This window comes from Populus alba, chromosome 10, assembly GCF_005239225.2.
Source record: "Populus alba chromosome 10, ASM523922v2, whole genome shotgun sequence".
NCBI lineage: Eukaryota > Viridiplantae > Streptophyta > Magnoliopsida > Malpighiales > Salicaceae > Populus > Populus alba.
The window spans coordinates 7,228,061-7,245,407 of record NC_133293.1 but is presented as its reverse complement, the minus strand read 5'-3'; the positions used below and the strand labels follow the sequence as shown (position 1 = coordinate 7,245,407).

General features: G+C 37.9%; 1 protein-coding gene and 1 non-coding gene across 2 annotated transcripts; one reads left to right on the top strand and one right to left on the bottom strand.

The window, feature by feature from the left end:
• Positions 1–1,294: 1,294 nt before the first annotated feature.
• Positions 1,295–1,438, top strand: LOC118033535 (small nucleolar RNA snoR137). Its single transcript, XR_004684872.1, has one exon. It is a non-coding gene; the product is annotated as a small nucleolar RNA snoR137 (small nucleolar RNA).
• A 612-nt stretch (positions 1,439–2,050) lies between these two features.
• LOC118033511 (protein SIEVE ELEMENT OCCLUSION B-like) lies at positions 2,051–5,429 on the bottom strand. Its single transcript, XM_035038524.2, has 7 exons — positions 5,164–5,429; positions 4,941–5,048; positions 4,408–4,856; positions 4,097–4,206; positions 3,820–3,962; positions 3,087–3,578; positions 2,051–2,885 (listed from the first exon to the last, which is right to left on the bottom strand). Exons 1-7 carry the CDS (start codon positions 5,371–5,373, stop codon positions 2,268–2,270), a joined length of 2,130 nt encoding a protein of 709 aa, XP_034894415.1. The 5' UTR covers positions 5,374–5,429; the 3' UTR covers positions 2,051–2,267.
• Positions 5,430–17,347: the final 11,918 nt, after the last annotated feature.

Here is a 17,347-nt window from a genome sequence, read left to right as displayed (position 1 = left end):
CAATATTAAAAAATGAGATTGAGAAAAAAAAGTCAATTAAAAAAAATAGAAAAAAAAAACCCAAGTCAACCGAGTTAATTTATCAAATCTGCAGTTGGGGTCATGAGACTAGGAATTTCATTAAAAAAAAATTGAAAAAAAAAATAAAGGTCAATCCCTAATAAACCCAATGTTAAAAGATAAAATTAAAAAATCAATTAAAAAAAAAAAAAATTCAAGTCAGCACATTAAACTTATAGTTTGAGTCATGAGACTGAGATAACCATATAAAAAAAATAAAAAAATAATGATATTAATTTTTCAATAAATCTAATATTGAAGTATGAAATTGATTTTGAAAAAAAAATATATATTTGTTTTTTAAAAAATCCAAAGGAAGAAAAAAAACATTACTATAGTGAATTAATATTTGTGAGAAGAGGTACAATTAAACCTCCTTCTCTTGTAATTTTTTGTTAATGAATTTAAGAAAAAAATAAATTATATAAAAAAAAAAACTCGAGTTAATTTGTCAAATTTGTGATCTAGGTTATAGGACTGAATTAACCTTATAAAAAGTAAATTAAAAAAATTATAATGTCCAATCTTAAATAAATATAATATTGAAATATAAAATTTATTTTTTTTAAAAAATAAAAATTATAAAAACAAAAAAAAAATTCTAAAGAAAGAAAAAAGACACTATTAGTGAATAGTTAGGTAAAATGAAATCCCCCCTTCTCTTTAGTATTTTGGTGAGTTCAAAATACAGGAAGGTCTTAACTCTTAACCTCCACAACCCAACCCAACCCGAACCCAATAGTTAGAGTGAAGCCCATCCGAGTTGGATTCCATTAATTATCATTCTGGGCCTTGGCTCGAGGGGCATTCTTGTCATGTCACGAAAGGAAATCACATCCACGCTGTATAAATAAAACCCCTAGCACGAACACTAGAAGAAGCATAAGAATCCCTAACGCCGCTCTCCTCTGCTCTCGTCGCTTTTCTGTGTAGATCAACTTGTTTCAAGTCTCAATTTGTTTGTGTTTCTTGTTTTTGTTTTTTCTGTTAATCGCTTTCGATAGGCGTTGCGTTCTTCATTGGCTTTTACAGATCCGGAAGGACGTGTCAACGGAAGCGTATATTTATTGCAATCCCGAACCCTTTCATACATACATATTTATATGTATGTATGTATTTATGTATATAATACATGCTACGTTTCTTTGGAAATGCGTGGTTTGGTTTCATGGCTGGGTTTGCAACATTTTTATTTAATTTCCATCTTTAATGATAATTTGGTGTTTATCTTGCTGTTGCTTCCTACTGGTGAACTCTCCCTTGTAATTAGTGGGAGAATTTCATGTTTCCGAAGCATAAATTAATTCATGTTATTACCAGTATTAAACAGCACGGTGTTTTGTTTCCAGCACCGTGTTACCTGTCTCCTGGTACATTCCTGTCTTTCTTTTTGCGATCTGGTCTCTTGTCTTCCACTCTTTCTTTTTTTTTTTAATTTTATGGTGATGAGCTCTTGTTTGTATTTTTTGCGTTCTGAAAAAATTAAATTTTTTTAAATTAAATTTTTTTATTTTTAGATTATTTTGAATTTTTTTTAAATTAATTTTTTTTTATTTTTAGATTATTTTGAAAATCAAATTTTATATATAATTTTTTTTTAAAAAATATTATTTTAAATAAAAATTATTTTAAAAAACAATGTTAGAAATTGATCGAAGCCCGCCTGCAAACAATCTTCCTTCTGCGAAAATAAACAATCTATTCGAATAAGGAGCAGAGACAGAGAGTTCAAAGTCAAAGTTTAATTTCAACTCTTCATGAACTTCCAGGGGGTAAACGAGATTAAAAAAGCCCCACGCCATAAGAAATCTGAATCAGTTACTGGATGTTATTAAGGGTTGAGTATGGATTCAAATCCCCAAAGTTTAGTGGCTTTATGTTCTAAATCAAATCCTTGTCATCGAGGCCTAAGATATGCTCTGATTTATAGGAGGTTTTTCGATGAGTGGTAAGAACATTGCTAAGGAAATGGACATGTAGAAACTAGAAATGGTACTGCAAACAACACCTTTCATTAATTATAAGCAACATATTAAAATACAAAAAACATGTAGTAGTAGAAAAGCCTCGACATATTCCACACCAGAGCTGATTTGCATAATCACACATAGTAGCGGCAGCGACGGTGGCCGTGTCTGCCTTGGTTTTTATTGAAATAGATAGTGATTTAAAACGTAAATAGCATACCGTATTACTGGTAATAAAGCTCAATCGGTACAGCAACGATACATGATGAACTTCTCCATGGGACGGCCGCATTCAGCACAAACAACATTCTCTGGGATGCTCCCTGTAGCCCCTGGCAGTATCAGACGGTCGCAGTGGAATGGGCTATGGAGTTCATGGACGTAATCAATCAGTGCAGGCAGAAAACCCTTCTCCTGTACACCGTCCTTCCATATCTCAAAGTCAACAAAAGATTTCAGTATGGTTTCTCCCTTTGCCTTGGCCATATCAGCAGGTCCCCTGCTGATCACAGCCCACCCTTGATCACTTCCATCGAAGATGAGCATTGTCATTATCTCCTGCATGATGACGTCATTCTCTACAGTCCTCTTGTGTTGCACCTTGGAATGCCACATGCTCTCCAGCCTCACCCAAAAGAACCAGATCAAAGTGAGGTCTGGCAATACATGGCTAAGTTTCTCGGTCGTAATGGTAGAGTTGTTTTTCCTAACTTTCTCCCTGGGGTTGCTATTCCCTACATAGAGCATTTCTAACGTTATAGCGGCCTTGCTCGCAACTTCTTTTGCAGTAACGGTGAATTTACGGATCCACTCAATGTCCTCCCCACCATACAAGCATATGTACTTCCCTTGGTCTATCTGCAATAACAATTAATTACTTGTGTTAAATCCATGAATAATGCGCGTATGAAATTCCTCTGCACCAGTCTGGTTGTTGTCTGGTCTACAAATTAGTTTCAAGTTGGGAAATTTGAATCCCTCTGCTGAGAAATTGCAGGTAGTAGATGATGTCGATAGAATGTTGATATAAAGACTGCATGCAAGAGAGGAAAGCTATACCCAAGACAAGATCATTGGATCAATGCTATCTGCCAATAGCTCGATTTTCCAGGTTTCTTCTTTCCAGAGTGCTTCCTCCCTCAAGCTGGTGAAAGGGAAAGCCAGGCTTCCCCAAATCCACATCATGTGGATTGCATTGGGGTTGCCTACTCTCCCTTGTGGATCCAAAACCACAAGCAAGGGCCTCTTGTTGAAGTGCCACACCTCTTTGATGTACCTGATGACTGCAACATCTAGCAATGAAGGGTGATAGACAGAGTACCATGGCATCATCCTTTGAAAATCCTCAAACTGCTTCTGCTTTGCTTCATTCCACGGGGATGATCTGTCCACAACTGGGAGCCATACAACCTCATACTGGCTCTCTGGTCTTCCTGGTTGCTCCCGCGCGTCACTGTACATATTTTGCAGTATTGAAAGCTCTTCATGGGAGATTTCGAGGTCCGAAATCAGCAGCAACACGCTCCTCCTTCTCAACACATCAAGGCTTGCCTGTAATTAACAGTGGGAATTCTGTTTTATCCTTGTATATTCATATAGGAGGATCATTAACAAATATTCTCGTCAGGAAGTATGATTGACATCTGCATAACTATTATGTGGTGAGATTTCAAGCAAGACCGCATGCGGTTTTTACTCAACAATCTCTCTGGTCTCTATCATCCAGTGAATTAACTAACAGCAATACACAATCTGAATAAAATGGACTGAAAGAACAGAACAATAACCGAACCCTTTTCTTGGTGGAACCATCAAAGAGTGGTAGTTGATCGTCCTTGGCATAAATCAAAGCCTTTAGAATCTTCATGTTGTCAATGTGGAAAGCTTCGAACAGGCTCACAAGTGTTTGAAATGCTTCAATATGTCTTTTCTCATCTGGATCACAGAGAGATCACTAGTTATCACCATCCAGCATGTATTTTGCATCAAAACATAATTTTTTTAAATGGTGAATATTATAATATACTGTTTGATATGAATTGCACTTGTTTGACAGGGCTCGGACTCACCTATGTGTTGAAAACAAAGGGTGAGCTGCTTCATGAGATGGCTGTGAATGTTATTAACCTTGTGGGCCAAGCTTGATAGCTCCCAAGCCTCTGTTGTGGATGCTATGTACCTGTGGAGCAGATAGTGAGATGCAAAAGAAAAGTTTAGCACCCTTTTCACTCTACTTTTGGCTGCTTTGCATGCATGTGAAAACCCTTCTAGTACTTTCATAGCCAGAGCCAGAGTAGACTGAGCTTTTCTACATTTATTTTGGTGCAAGAATATTTCTGATTAATATAAGCAAATTTATCATGGAGAAGGAAACACATACTCATGACCCATGCCAATAAGGCCCATAATTTGTGATGCGCAAGCCACAATACTCCTGATGGTCCAGTAAACAGCAGTGGGGATATGCGCGGTGGCAGTTAACATTTCTGGAGTGTCAGGGGTGATGTATTGCGACGGAAGCTCCTTGAACTCAACTATGCATGTGGCCACATCCATCATGGCCTTGATAAGGCTTGTGAGTGCCTCAAACTTGGGCTTCAGATTGTCTGCTCGTTCAATTATATCCGGCAATTGCTTCAGAAGTGCAACCGCCTTAGCTAGTGGGTTTGTGAGGTAAAGCTGGGCGACAAGCCAAAACTCCCCATAGTTCACGGCAAATCCAGCTAACGCTAGCACCACCTTTTCGTCCCAAGAGTAGTTTGATACCAGGTTGAATATTGCCAAAGTTGTTGCATGTGCATCTCCACCTCCAGAACACTTGCAGGACATCTGTTGGAAAAAAGCAGCGTATTCGTAAGTGTCTTTAAACATCACGAACTTATAAACCCACAAATCTCTTCTGTCCGAAGTTACCTCGCAGGAAATCTTGTTGATGTTGTAAGACAGCATCTCGATCGTTTCATGAAAGCCATTTTGAAGAGCCTTCTCCTCCAATTCATCAAGCTGTGCTTGATGAGCTCCCTGAAATATAGAAGTCACCAGTGATGATCAGAAACATAATAATTATACTGAATAAATTATCATACCAATATAACAAGCACATTGAAATATAGCATGCAACTGGTTAGGTATATACCTGCTGCTGAACAATGCTGGTCATGCCTAGGGCAGGAGTGGCACGGAGGAAAATGTCCTCAACAATATGAAGAAGAGGCTTCACTGAAAATTCACGGCCATCAGGAGCATGAGTGGCCTGAATTTGCTTCATCATTGCGGTGTCATCCGATGATGAAAACATACTGCGTTCACGCCTCATCTTTTGAGGTACCACTGCCATCGAGGTCATAGAAAACTATATAGATTCAAATTCTAAGAGGGAAAGAGAGAGGAGCGAACAGCTTGTGTTGGTATGGATGTGGTTAGCTGATCCGAGACTTGTATTTATAGGTCAAATTAAGCTAGAATTAATACCTTGCTTCAGACAGGGTCTAAGCTCTAAAGTGCACCAGGGATAAATTTTGTATAAGGTCCTGTCTACAATATTGTAACTGATTTTACTATCTCTTTTGGCTTTGATTTTAACTATGTGTCGAAGATTCGAATACTATGATTGCTGATTTTACTTCTATATGTTTTGTGGAACACGTTGATGCTGAGTTTGTCACACAGTCACAGTTTAAATTTTAATTTTGTGGAACACGTTGATTCCGAGCATGTCACAGGTCCATACTTTCCGGCCAGCCCATGATCGGAATGTTGTTTCAGCGGCTACGCCCTTGCTCTGCTTGTTGAGACTCAGCAGCTGAAATCCTTTCGTTTTCTTATAGAAATCATTAACGAGTTGTAACTCATCTGACATCAACGTAATTTACTCTTTTCAAGAGATCTGGAATTCAAATTTCAACGTCATAGAATGAAATTACGTTCTCAAACAAAGATAAAGGCAGCAGTACTCTGATCATATTATTATGATGAAAGGCAACATTCAATCCACAAGCAATTATCTGTGCTGCTGCACCCGTGTGTAAAACAAAATTTCATGTGTTAATTATTCTGAAATGGCTGCACGTTAATTTTAACCAGACAATACGATGAAGGAATGGAGAAAATGTTTATGAACTTCTTCTGAAGAATGTTTCTTTGTCTTTTATGACGTAAGAAACCATTCATCATTAAAGTTAAAGGTGATTAGATGCTCATTGTTTTCTCTGTTTTCCATATCGCCAGCAATAATGACGCATCTCTTTCCTTCACTTTTGTGGTAGGGTTTTTGTGTTTTAAATATTATTTTTTTTTAAAATTAATTTTTTTTTTATTTATTTTAAATTAATTTTTAAATAATTTTAATATACTGATATCAAAAATAGATTTTATTTCATTATAATTTTTTAAAAACACTTTAAAAAAATAATTATATCATAAAACCAAAACAAACTCATCATCATTAATTATTAAAAATAAATTTTTAATAGTTCATGATAAAATAAATAAATAAAATTCATGTTGTTTATTAAAACTAATTAATTAGTTTTTATAGTATAAAAAATGATTAAAGAGTCCCCTAACCAATACTTACCATCCTTAATTCAATAGGATTTTCTTTTCTTCTAAGAAAATTTCTACTTTTCTGATTAGATCTCTTCATCTTACATGCTTTTTTTTAGTTTTTCTTTTCTTTTTATTTCTCAAAAACAAAAAAATAAAAAATAAAAACCGAAACAAATATAAAATTGAAGAAAGGAACATCCAAACCAAGCCACCTTTCTAAATTTATGAGGATTAATTGATTAATTAATTTTGTCAAACTGTAAATACTAATTTATAGTTTAGTCACCACGAACCATCCAGATTCTGAACTCCAAGCCAAGCCACCTTTCTATTCGTTTCTTTACATTTTAAAAGGGTGTTTCCTATTTGCTTATCCAGCATGAGTTAAGTTATTTATGAGAATTATTTCTTCCTCGTACTAATTATTTTATTTTTTTTTATTTTAAATTAATATATTTTTTAGTGTTTTTTAGATTATTTTGATACACTAATATCCAAAATAATTTTAAAAAATAAAAAAATATTATTTTAATATATTTTAAAATAAAAAATACTTTTAAAAACAACTATAATCATTCTTCCAATTAAATCCTTAATATAACTTATCAAAAAAAGTACTTTAAGTCATTGTAATACCTTTAAAAACTGTTAATGGTCGTGCGCGTTGCCTTACATGAGGTCGTTTGAATATATAACTAAGCTTACCCAACTACAAATCTTTTTTATTATTATATATTTACTTAAAAGGTACTTTTATTAATTAAAGTTAAAAAATACTCAAGCGTTGCAAACGTAACTGCCAATTTTTTTTTTAAAATGATGTGACAAAAAATATTAGAGTATAATAAAAAAGTTAAAGGTTATAATTGATTGCTTTTTTTCTTTGAAAAAAGTATGCTTGAGAAAGAAGAGTATTTTGATAGGTATTTATTCCTTAATTAAAAAAAAAACTCACCAAATTATAAGTGTGATTGAAATATAACATTATTTCAAACTAATCATAATAAAATTATAAAAACCATCCAAGAACAGTGAAGGAATAGAAAAAGAAGGTCGTCTTTTAGTTCAACTTTAGTTTAGAACAAATATAAAATATACCATAAAACAATTGGATCATCATCGATTTGCACTTAGACTATCCAAACACCCTTGTTTAGATCTTGAAAGAACATCACATCAAATCACTCCAAATGATTTTTGATCCCATCAAACTTGAAATAATAGCTCAAACTTTATGAAATTCCAAAGAATGACATGAGGATCAAAATCAAAGCATAAGGTGGAAAAGGAAAAGGATAAGGAAGAACCTTATATTCTCTAGACTTGAAGGCCAAGGGATGTGGGAATAAGGTGATGAAATTTTATGGTAATAGTCACCAGGAACCATCCAGATTTTTGAACTCCAAGCCAAGCCACCTTTCTCCCCATTTCTTTACATTTTAAAAGGGTGTTTCCTATTTGCTCATCCTGCATGAGTCAAGTTATTTATGAGAATTATTTCTTCCTAGTACTAATTGTTTTATTTTATTTTATTTTAAATTAATTATATTTTTTGATGTTTTTGTTGGGGCGGAATTGGGGACCGGTGATGAACTGATCTTTGCTCATAGGAGGGGTAAGCACACTGAGACACAATATTTAACGTGGTTCGGCAAAACCGCCTACATCCACGGGAGAGACAATATTATTTAGAGATTAGAGAAAGGATACAATAAATACATGGAGGAGGATCTCATCACTCAACTCCCATCTCTCTTGCTGCCCTTGCAGCTGCAGGGCTGCTGCCATGGGCAACAACCCTTTCTCTTCTCTTTCTCTTCCACTCTCTACACTTCTCACACTCTCACATTTGCTCTCAAGATACATGCCTTTTTTATAGGAAAAAACATGACTGAAAACATGGCATGAATTATGCCATAATTCATGCTTCCACTTGTTTGGTGGCGGGGTAGTCCCACTAATGGCAATACCTAACAATCACCCTCTTTGCCATTTATGTGGGCAATTATCCTCTTGCTTCATCAGCACAAGCTTGCATTTTGCAGCTTTTCCAAGCTTTCTATTCTGAGAGCGCCTGTGACCAAGTTTACAGGTACTCGCCCAACCTTTCAATCACCAGAGTTGTTGTAACCCATTTTTGGGTCCCCACATAAAAAATAATAAAAATAAAAAAATTCAAAAAAAAATATATATTAATAAAAAAAAAAACGCAAAAACGGTGCCGTTTGGAAACGGCACCATCGTCTTCTTCCCCTGGACACGCAGAGAGAACAGGGGAGAAGAATCATTTTTTTTCTTCTCTTTTCGCCTAATTTCTTTCCCGGCTTTGGCGCAATAAGACGCCCACAATTCAGCCACTTGCATACTTTTAAAGAATAGTGGAGGGGCGGCCACTGTTGGTCGCCCCACCACGTCGGCCTCCCCTGTTTTCCTATAAATACAGGAGGGTGGCCGAGAGAAAAAAGAGGGGAGAAAAAAAAGAGAGAAGACCCGAGAGAGGGGGAAGAGAAGAGAAGGGAGAGCAAAGAGAGGGGAAAGGAGAGAGAAGGGAGAACACAGAAAGAAGAAGAAAGAAGTAGCAGCAGAGAAGAAAACGAAAAAAAACAGAGGAGAGAGAGAAGGAAAACGCAGAGCCACCGCCGGCCACCGCGAACAACCAGTTCCGCCGCCGCCACCCCTGCCACATCAGTTGCTGCCAACATCACCACCGCTCCAGGTAGCCTTTCCCGTCGTTTTTTTTTGTTCAGTTTCATCTGCATGCAGAACGTTTACGTTCTGCAGCAGATGAAGATTAATTAGCGAGTTACTGTGATGTGCACAGTAACTCGCTAATTAATTCACGGTTACTGTGCATGTGCACAGTAACCCGCAGATTAATTCTCTGGTTACTGTACACACAGTGACCCGGTTACTATGTGCACAGTACCAGCCCATTTGGGCCTGGGCTGGGACTTCAGCCAGCCCATGTAAAATGGGCCAGGTTTGGCCCAGCCCATAGCAATTGGGCCTGATCCGGCCCATTGTAAAAAAAAAAAATATATTATTGTTTTAAAAAAATATTTATGATGTTCCCACTGTTGATTTATGTTTATTTTTATTAATATCGGGTAATATTTTTATGTCGTAAAAAATACAAATCTGGTATTAAACTACCCGGTTTTTCATCAAAAACTTCCAAAAATACAAAAAAATTTTAAAAAAGGAGAAAAAAATGTTTTTTGTGCATTACGGCCAAAAGTGTCTCAAAGCTAAAAAATCATATTGTATTTTTCTACACCAAAAAAACAATGTTTTTAGCATGCATTTTAGCTTTAATAAACAGTTTATTAAAGTCTAGAGAATATATTGGCCAAAATTTTCAAAAACAACAAAAAAATTTATTTTGTTTGTCTCTTAGTATTCGAGGTATGACATTATATGTAATGCATATTCTGGATATTAATTCTTTTTTTTCCGGGACAATCGACCTGGGGTATGACATTACATGTAATGCGTATTCCGAACAATTACAAACCACAACAAGACTTTAGATTTTATCAGACAAAAAATGCAGCTTACCTTAGGTAGGGCGTAGTTGGGGTGCTAATACCTTCCCTTTACGCAACCAGTCTCCGTACCCGATCTCTAAAGACCAGTTAAGGTTCCTAGTAAACAGAATACTAGGTGGCGACTCTCAGTCCATATTTTCACATATAAAGACAAGAATTCCTTGTCTCTCCTTATTTTTCCAGGAATAAATATTCTGATTATTCCTTGAGGGTGGACGATCGCCGCGCCGCCGCACACGTGCGACAGAATGGCGACTCCGCTGGGGACCTTGTGGACTAAGCTTTGTTGTTGTCTGATTATTGTGTTTTTTGTTGTGGTTTGCGTGTTTATTTTTAAATATGCATTTCCTTTATTTATTTCTTACGCGCTTTAATTTTTATACATATTTGTTCATGCATTGTATAGAACTGCCTCATGCATCACATGCTTTATATTTTTCAAGCACACACAAGCTTCTAAGTTATTGTATGCGTTATCTTTCTTTACAGAATATGTCATACAAAAATAATAATAATAAAAAAACCATGTCACCCCTTGAAAGGAAAGTGCATCATATAAATTACATGTTCAAACATTTAACATGCATACATGGCAGATCGAAATATAGGTCCCCAAAAAGTCTACTACACCCGACTTCGAGCAAGAAACATGGAAGATGAAGAGCGTGCTCAACGTGAGGCCTATTTGCACGACGAGTTGGAGTCTCTGAAAATAAGTGTGGCTCACCTCACTAGCTTACTCAAGCAAACATTAAGAAATACCTCTGATGAAGGTCCTTCAAATCAACCGATCACCTTTGATCCAGCTCCTACTACAGTTCAGCCTGAGGAAAGAATGAGCGAACATGGTCAAGAACCTCAACAAAATCCAACATTTGTGCAGTCAACGACACCTGCACCATCCCCAACAGTCGTGAAGGCATCTGCTAATGAGTCCCACGAGGCTAAGTCATCTGATAGCATTGATCAAGCTAAGATAGAGGCGCTGGAAGCCAGACTCAAAGCCATTGAAGGGATAGACTTATATGACCCGGTATGGGCAGCAGAGATGTGTTTGGTCCCAAATGTGGTTGTCCCAAAGAAATTTCGTGTTCCTGAATTCATCAAATACAGTGGAACACAATGCCCCATGACTCATCTCAGGTCCTACTGCAATAAAATGGCTGAGGTAGTACATGATGAAAAACTACTAATGCACTTTTTCCAAGACAGTTTAAGTGGGGCAACTTTGAGTTGGTACATGAGATTGGATAACACAAAAATTCACAACTGGAAAAATCTTATGGATGCTTTCGTCAAGCAATACAAATACAACATGGACATTGCGCCTGACAGAACCAGTTTGTCCAATATAGAGAAAAAGGATAAAGAAAGCATAAGGGAATATGCTCAAAAGATGGCGAGAATTAGCTGCTCAAGTACATCCCCCACTTCTGGACAAAGAGATGGTCTCTTTATTTGCCAATACACTCAAAGCACCATATTACGAACATATGATGGGTAGTTCAGCCCAACAATTCCACTGATGCTGTGATAGTGTGTGAACGCATAGAGCAAGGTGTCAAGAGTGGGTAGAATTGCTGCACCCAACCGAGAAAAGAAGGCATTGAAAGAAAAGAGGTTCACCATGTTTGAAGATGGCTACATGGGCAAAACAAATACATCCCAAAAATTACCATACTCCATCCCAAATTGCCAACATAAAAAAACCTGAACCCCAAAACTTTCAAGCCAAAAGCCAAATTGGAAATTTCCAAAGGGTTCAAGAACAACTACCTCCACTACCGTTACCCTTGAATGAGATGTATCAAAAGCTATTGAGCATCGGGCAAATAGCTCTAGAACCTCTGACACCTCTGCAGGCCACCTTATCCTAATTGGTACAAGCCAGAACTCAATTGTGAAATACCATGCCGGTATTTACTGGGCATAGCATCTATACCTGCAACGCCTTCAAGAGAAAGCTTCTGCAATTAATCAAGGCTGGGTGGATAGAATTGGAAGATGCCCCCAATGTGAATACGAACCCGTTACCTAATCATGCTTGAAGCATATTAGGATGGAAAGTTTGGGGAATTGGAAAGCATCAATGGTCCAACATGATAGCTCAACTTTTGACCGTGGTGTTGTTCCGCATTGTCTTTGAGTCCTCTACGTAGAGCTTTTGAGAGGGAGGTAGCCTATGAACAAATTCGCCAAAACAGAGGAATGAAGCCTGCCTTGTTATTGCCTTTTTGTTAATGCTTTTGTTAATGAGCATCTCTTGTGAAATAAGATCATGTGTTTTCTTGTGTTCACATCACACTCTTCTTTGTTGTTATTACATGTAAATAACATTTTGAGCGCAACTTTGCTCATAACATTACAACATGAAGAACCCTTTGGTGTTCCTTTCTTCCAAACCCATACATAATGTCATATGTTTTTCAAGGATATTTTTTTGGGACATCCACAGTGAGTACAAAAACAAAAAATCATGTTGATATTTGTCCAAAACAAATGCATTTTGAAAAATTCAGGTGATTCCTTAAATAGGTACATATATACCTAGAAAACTTGAAAGAAAAAAAAAGACAACAAAGATAAACAACACTATGAGGTGACTCAAAAAGCTGAGTTTTATTTGACTGAATAAATCATTTGGCATACGCACATGAAAGCAAGACCTATCGATCCTCACTGCAGTGCATTTGAGATGAAGAAAGGCCATCTTTGATAAACCTTTCACAAGGCTAAAATATATCCTTTGCAGTCCCATTTTGAGCCTAGTAATGTTTTTTTAGAAATAACCTTGACTAGGATCACACCCCACACTGGGGGGCAAAATAAAAGAGTTTGTTGTTTTCCAGACAAAGCAGTGAAGATGGGTGCTGAAATTGATCATGTAATGTTTCTTCTTTCATTATCATCCAAATGAAACAGTGAAGATAAATACTGTGATTGGTTAAAATATTTGAGCTTCTCATAAAAACCAACGAATATGATTGTGCTCAACGAAACAAAAACGAAGAAAACAAAGAGAACAGCCCACGCCCGACATTGGGGGGGCATGAAGACTATTTTGAAAAAAACAAATTCAAAAGACAAAAGGTCAGGAAACAAGCACAAGTGATCCCTAGTCGTGAAATCCCTTAAACACCTTTTGAGCCTGCAACATATCCTTTTCTTCGTAACTAATAGTCAAAGCCTACATTACATACCTGATAAAGCCCTTTCTGATCAAAGGCAAGCAATCTAGATTGGTAGGTAGTGCTTTCATGTGCAAGTCAAATCATTATTTATGCAAATAAAATAAATGCTTTGAATCATTTCGGTTCTCAATAACCCTCAAATTGACATTTAAACCTTTTGTGACCAACCAGATGTCACTTCATCTTTTAACCAAAAGCAAAAAGCTTTTATCACTTCAAGAAACCTGTCTATAGGAATCGCTTGAATTTTTTAGAACAAGTTTATTTTGAACCAATATCAAAATCATTTTTGTGATTGGAATAACTTGGAAGTTCCAAAAATTTTGCATGAAAACATTCATTGTACAAAAAACCCAAACTTACTTTCACATATCCTCACCCCAAACTAAACCCAAGTTGAACACTTGGGGGGCATGATCAAGCTGGGGGGCAATCAAAAACACATGGTAGGGCTAACTCCATGATTCCTGTTCTAAGGAAAATGTCGGGCAAAATTGATAACCCTTAAGATAAAGGGTGAAGGACAAAGATGTATGATGACATCAAACCATTCTTAGAGGTCAAGATCACAAGATGTAACCCGAGTAAGCAAAAGTGGAAAAGCCATCGAAGTTTACTACCAACACTACAACTTTTAAGAGAGAAAAAGACACCATGAAGAAATGGGGGCCTATATTTCTCAGGTAAGTATACATGCATTTCAATCATAATGCATTTTCTTACAACATTCACAGATCAGTGTTTCAACATCAACTTTTAGGTAGTGCGTTTTATAACCCTACCTCCTTTTGAGTGCGCCTTTGAGCCCTCAACTCCTTTTTGAGTGCGCCTTTGAGCCCTCATCCCTTTGGTAGTGTGTTTTCTAACCCGACCTCCTTTTGAGTGCGCCTTTGAGCCCTCACCTCTATTTTGAGTGCGCCTTTGAGCCCTCATCCCTTTGGTAGTGCGTTTTCTAACCCTACCTCCGTTTGAGTGCGCCTTTGAGCCCTCGCCTTCATTTTGAGTGCGCCTTTGAGCCCTCATCCCTTAGGTAGTGCGTTTGCTAACCCTACCTCCGTTTGAGTGCGCCTTTGAGCCCTCACCTCCATTTGAGTGCGCCTTTGAGCCCTCATCCCTTTGGTAGTGCGTTTTCTAACCCTACCTCCGTTTGAGTGCGCCTTTGAGCCCTCGCCTTCATTTTGAGCGCGCCTTTGAGCCCTCATCCCTTTGGTAGTGCGTTTTCTAACCCTACCTCCGTTTGAGTGCGCCATTGAGCCCTCACCTCCGTTTGAGTGCGCCTTTGAGCCCTCACCTCCATTTTGAGTGCGCCTTTGAGCCCTCATCCCTTTGGTAGTGCGTTTTCTAACCCTACCTTGCCAACATTTTTCTGGGTAGGTCGCCCATTACAACACGACCAATTCTTCATGTTTTTTTTATCTGGGTAGGTCACCCATTACAATGAGACCGCACTTCACATTCTTTTCTTTTTCTTTGGGTAGGTCACCCATCATAATGAGACCGTTTTTTTTCATTCTTTCCACCTGGGTAGGTCACCCATTACAATGAGACCGTTTTTTTTTTTTTTTTTTTTTTTTTTACATTTTTTTTGTTTTGGTTAAATGAGGTTGCCAGATGGGATCTCATGTAGCGTTGGTTAAAAGGAATCTCCATATGAGATTTTAGGTTGACCGAGCTACACACACAGGATTTTGGTTCTGGTTAGAGGGGATTGCCGAAAGAAATCTCAGTCTATCCCAACCACACAGAGGATTTTGGTTCTGGTTAGAGGGGATTGCCGAAAGGAATCTCAGTCTATCCCAACCAAACAGGATTTTGGTTCTGGTTAGAGGGGATTGCCGAAAGGAATCTCAGTCTATCCCAACCACACAGGATTTTGGTTCTGGTTAGAGGGGATTGCCGAAAGGGATCTCAGTCTATCCCAACCACACGCAGTTTTTTTTGGTTCTGGTTAGAGGGGATTGCCGACAGGAATCTCAGTCTATCCCAACCACACACAGGATTTTGGTTCTGGTTAGAGGGGATTGCCGAAAGGGATCTCAGTCTATCCCAACCACACACAGTTTTTTTGGTTCTGGTTAGAGGGGATTGCCGACAGGAATCTCAGTCTATCCCAACCACACACAGGATTTTGGTTCTGGTTAGAGGGGATTGCCGAAAGGAATCTCAGTCTATCCCAACCACACACAGGATTTTGGTTCTGGTTAGAGGGGATTTCCGAAAGGAATCTCAGTCTATCCCAACCACACAAGATTTTGGTTCTAGTTAAAGGAGATTGGCGAAAGGAATCTCAGTTTATCCTAACCACACACACATAATATTTTAGGTTCTGGTTAAAGGGGATTGGCGAAAGGAATCTCAGTTTAGCCCAACCACACACAGGACTTTGGGTCCGGTTGAAGTTTTAGGTCAATCAATTTTTGAGACGACCCGTTTTGGAAAACCAATTTTGTTTTATCTTTACAACACTTACTATGCACAAATCTTTGCTCCGTAAGCATTGTAAAGAGGGGGGCAACTGTTGTAACCCATTTTTGGGTCCCCACATAAAAAATAATAAAAATAAAAAAATTCAAAAAAAATATATTATAAAAAAAAAAAAAACACAAAACGGTGCCGTTTGGAAACGGCACCATCGTCTTCTTCCCCTGGACACGCAGAGAACAGGGGAGAAGAATCATTTTTTTTCTTCTCTTTTCGCCTAATTTCTTTCCCGGCTTTGGCGCAATAAGACGCCCACAATTCAGCCACTTGCATACTTTTAAAGAATAGTGGAGGGGCGGCCACTGTTGGCCGCCCCACCACGTCGGCCTCCCCTGTTTTCCTATAAATACAGGAGGGTGGCCGAGAGAAAAAAGAGGGGAGAAAAAAAAGAGAGAAGACCCGAGAGAGGGGGAAGAGAAGAGAAGGGAGAGCAAAGAGAGGGGAAAGGAGAGAGAAGGGAGAACACAGAAGAAGAAGAAGAAGAAGTAGCAGCAGAGAAGAAAACGAAAAAACAGAGGAGAGAGAGAAGGAAAACGCAGAGCCACCGCCGGCCACCGCGAACAACCAGTTCCGCCGCCGCCACCCCTGCCACATCAGTTGCTGCCAACATCACCACCGCTCCAGGTAGCCTTTCCCGTCGTTTTTTTTTGTTCAGTTTCATCTGCATGCAGAACGTTTACGTTCTGCAGCAGATGAAGATTAATTAGCGAGTTACTGTGATGTGCACAGTAACTCGCTAATTAATTCACGGTTACTGTGCATGTGCACAGTAACCCGCAGATTAATTCTCTGGTTACTGTACACACAGTGACCCGGTTACTATGTGCACAGTAACCAGCCCATTTGGGCCTGGGCTGGGACTTCAGCCAGCCCATGTAAATGGGCCAGGTTTGGCCCAGCCCATGCAATTGGGCCTGATCCGGCCCATTGTAAAAAAAATATATTATTGTTTTAAAAAAATATTTATGATGTTCCCACTGTTGATTTATGTTATTTTTATTAATATCGGGTAGTATTTTTATGTCGTAAAAAATACAAATCTGGTATTAAACTACCCGGTTTTTCATCAAAAACTTCCAAAAATACAAAAAAATTTAAAAAAAGGAGAAAAAATGTTTTTGTGCATACGGCCAAGTGTCTCAAAGCTAAAAAATCATATTGTATTTTTCATACACCAAAAAAACAATGTTTTAGCATGCATTTTGGCTTTAATAACCAGTTTATTAAAGTCAAGAGAATATTGGCCAAAATTTCAAAAACAACAAAAAAATTTATTTTGTTTGTCTCTTAGTATTCGAGGTATGACATTATATGTAATGCATATTCTGGATATTAATTCTTTTTTTTCCGGACAATCGAACCTGGGGTATGACATTACATGTAATGCGTATTCCGAACAATTACAAACCACAACAAGACTTTAGATTTTATCAGACAAAACAATGCAGCTTACCTTAGGTAGGGCGTAGTTGGGGTGCTAATACCTTCCCTTTACGCAACCAGTCTCCGTACCCGATCTCTAAAGACCAGTTAAGGTTCCTAGTAACCAGAA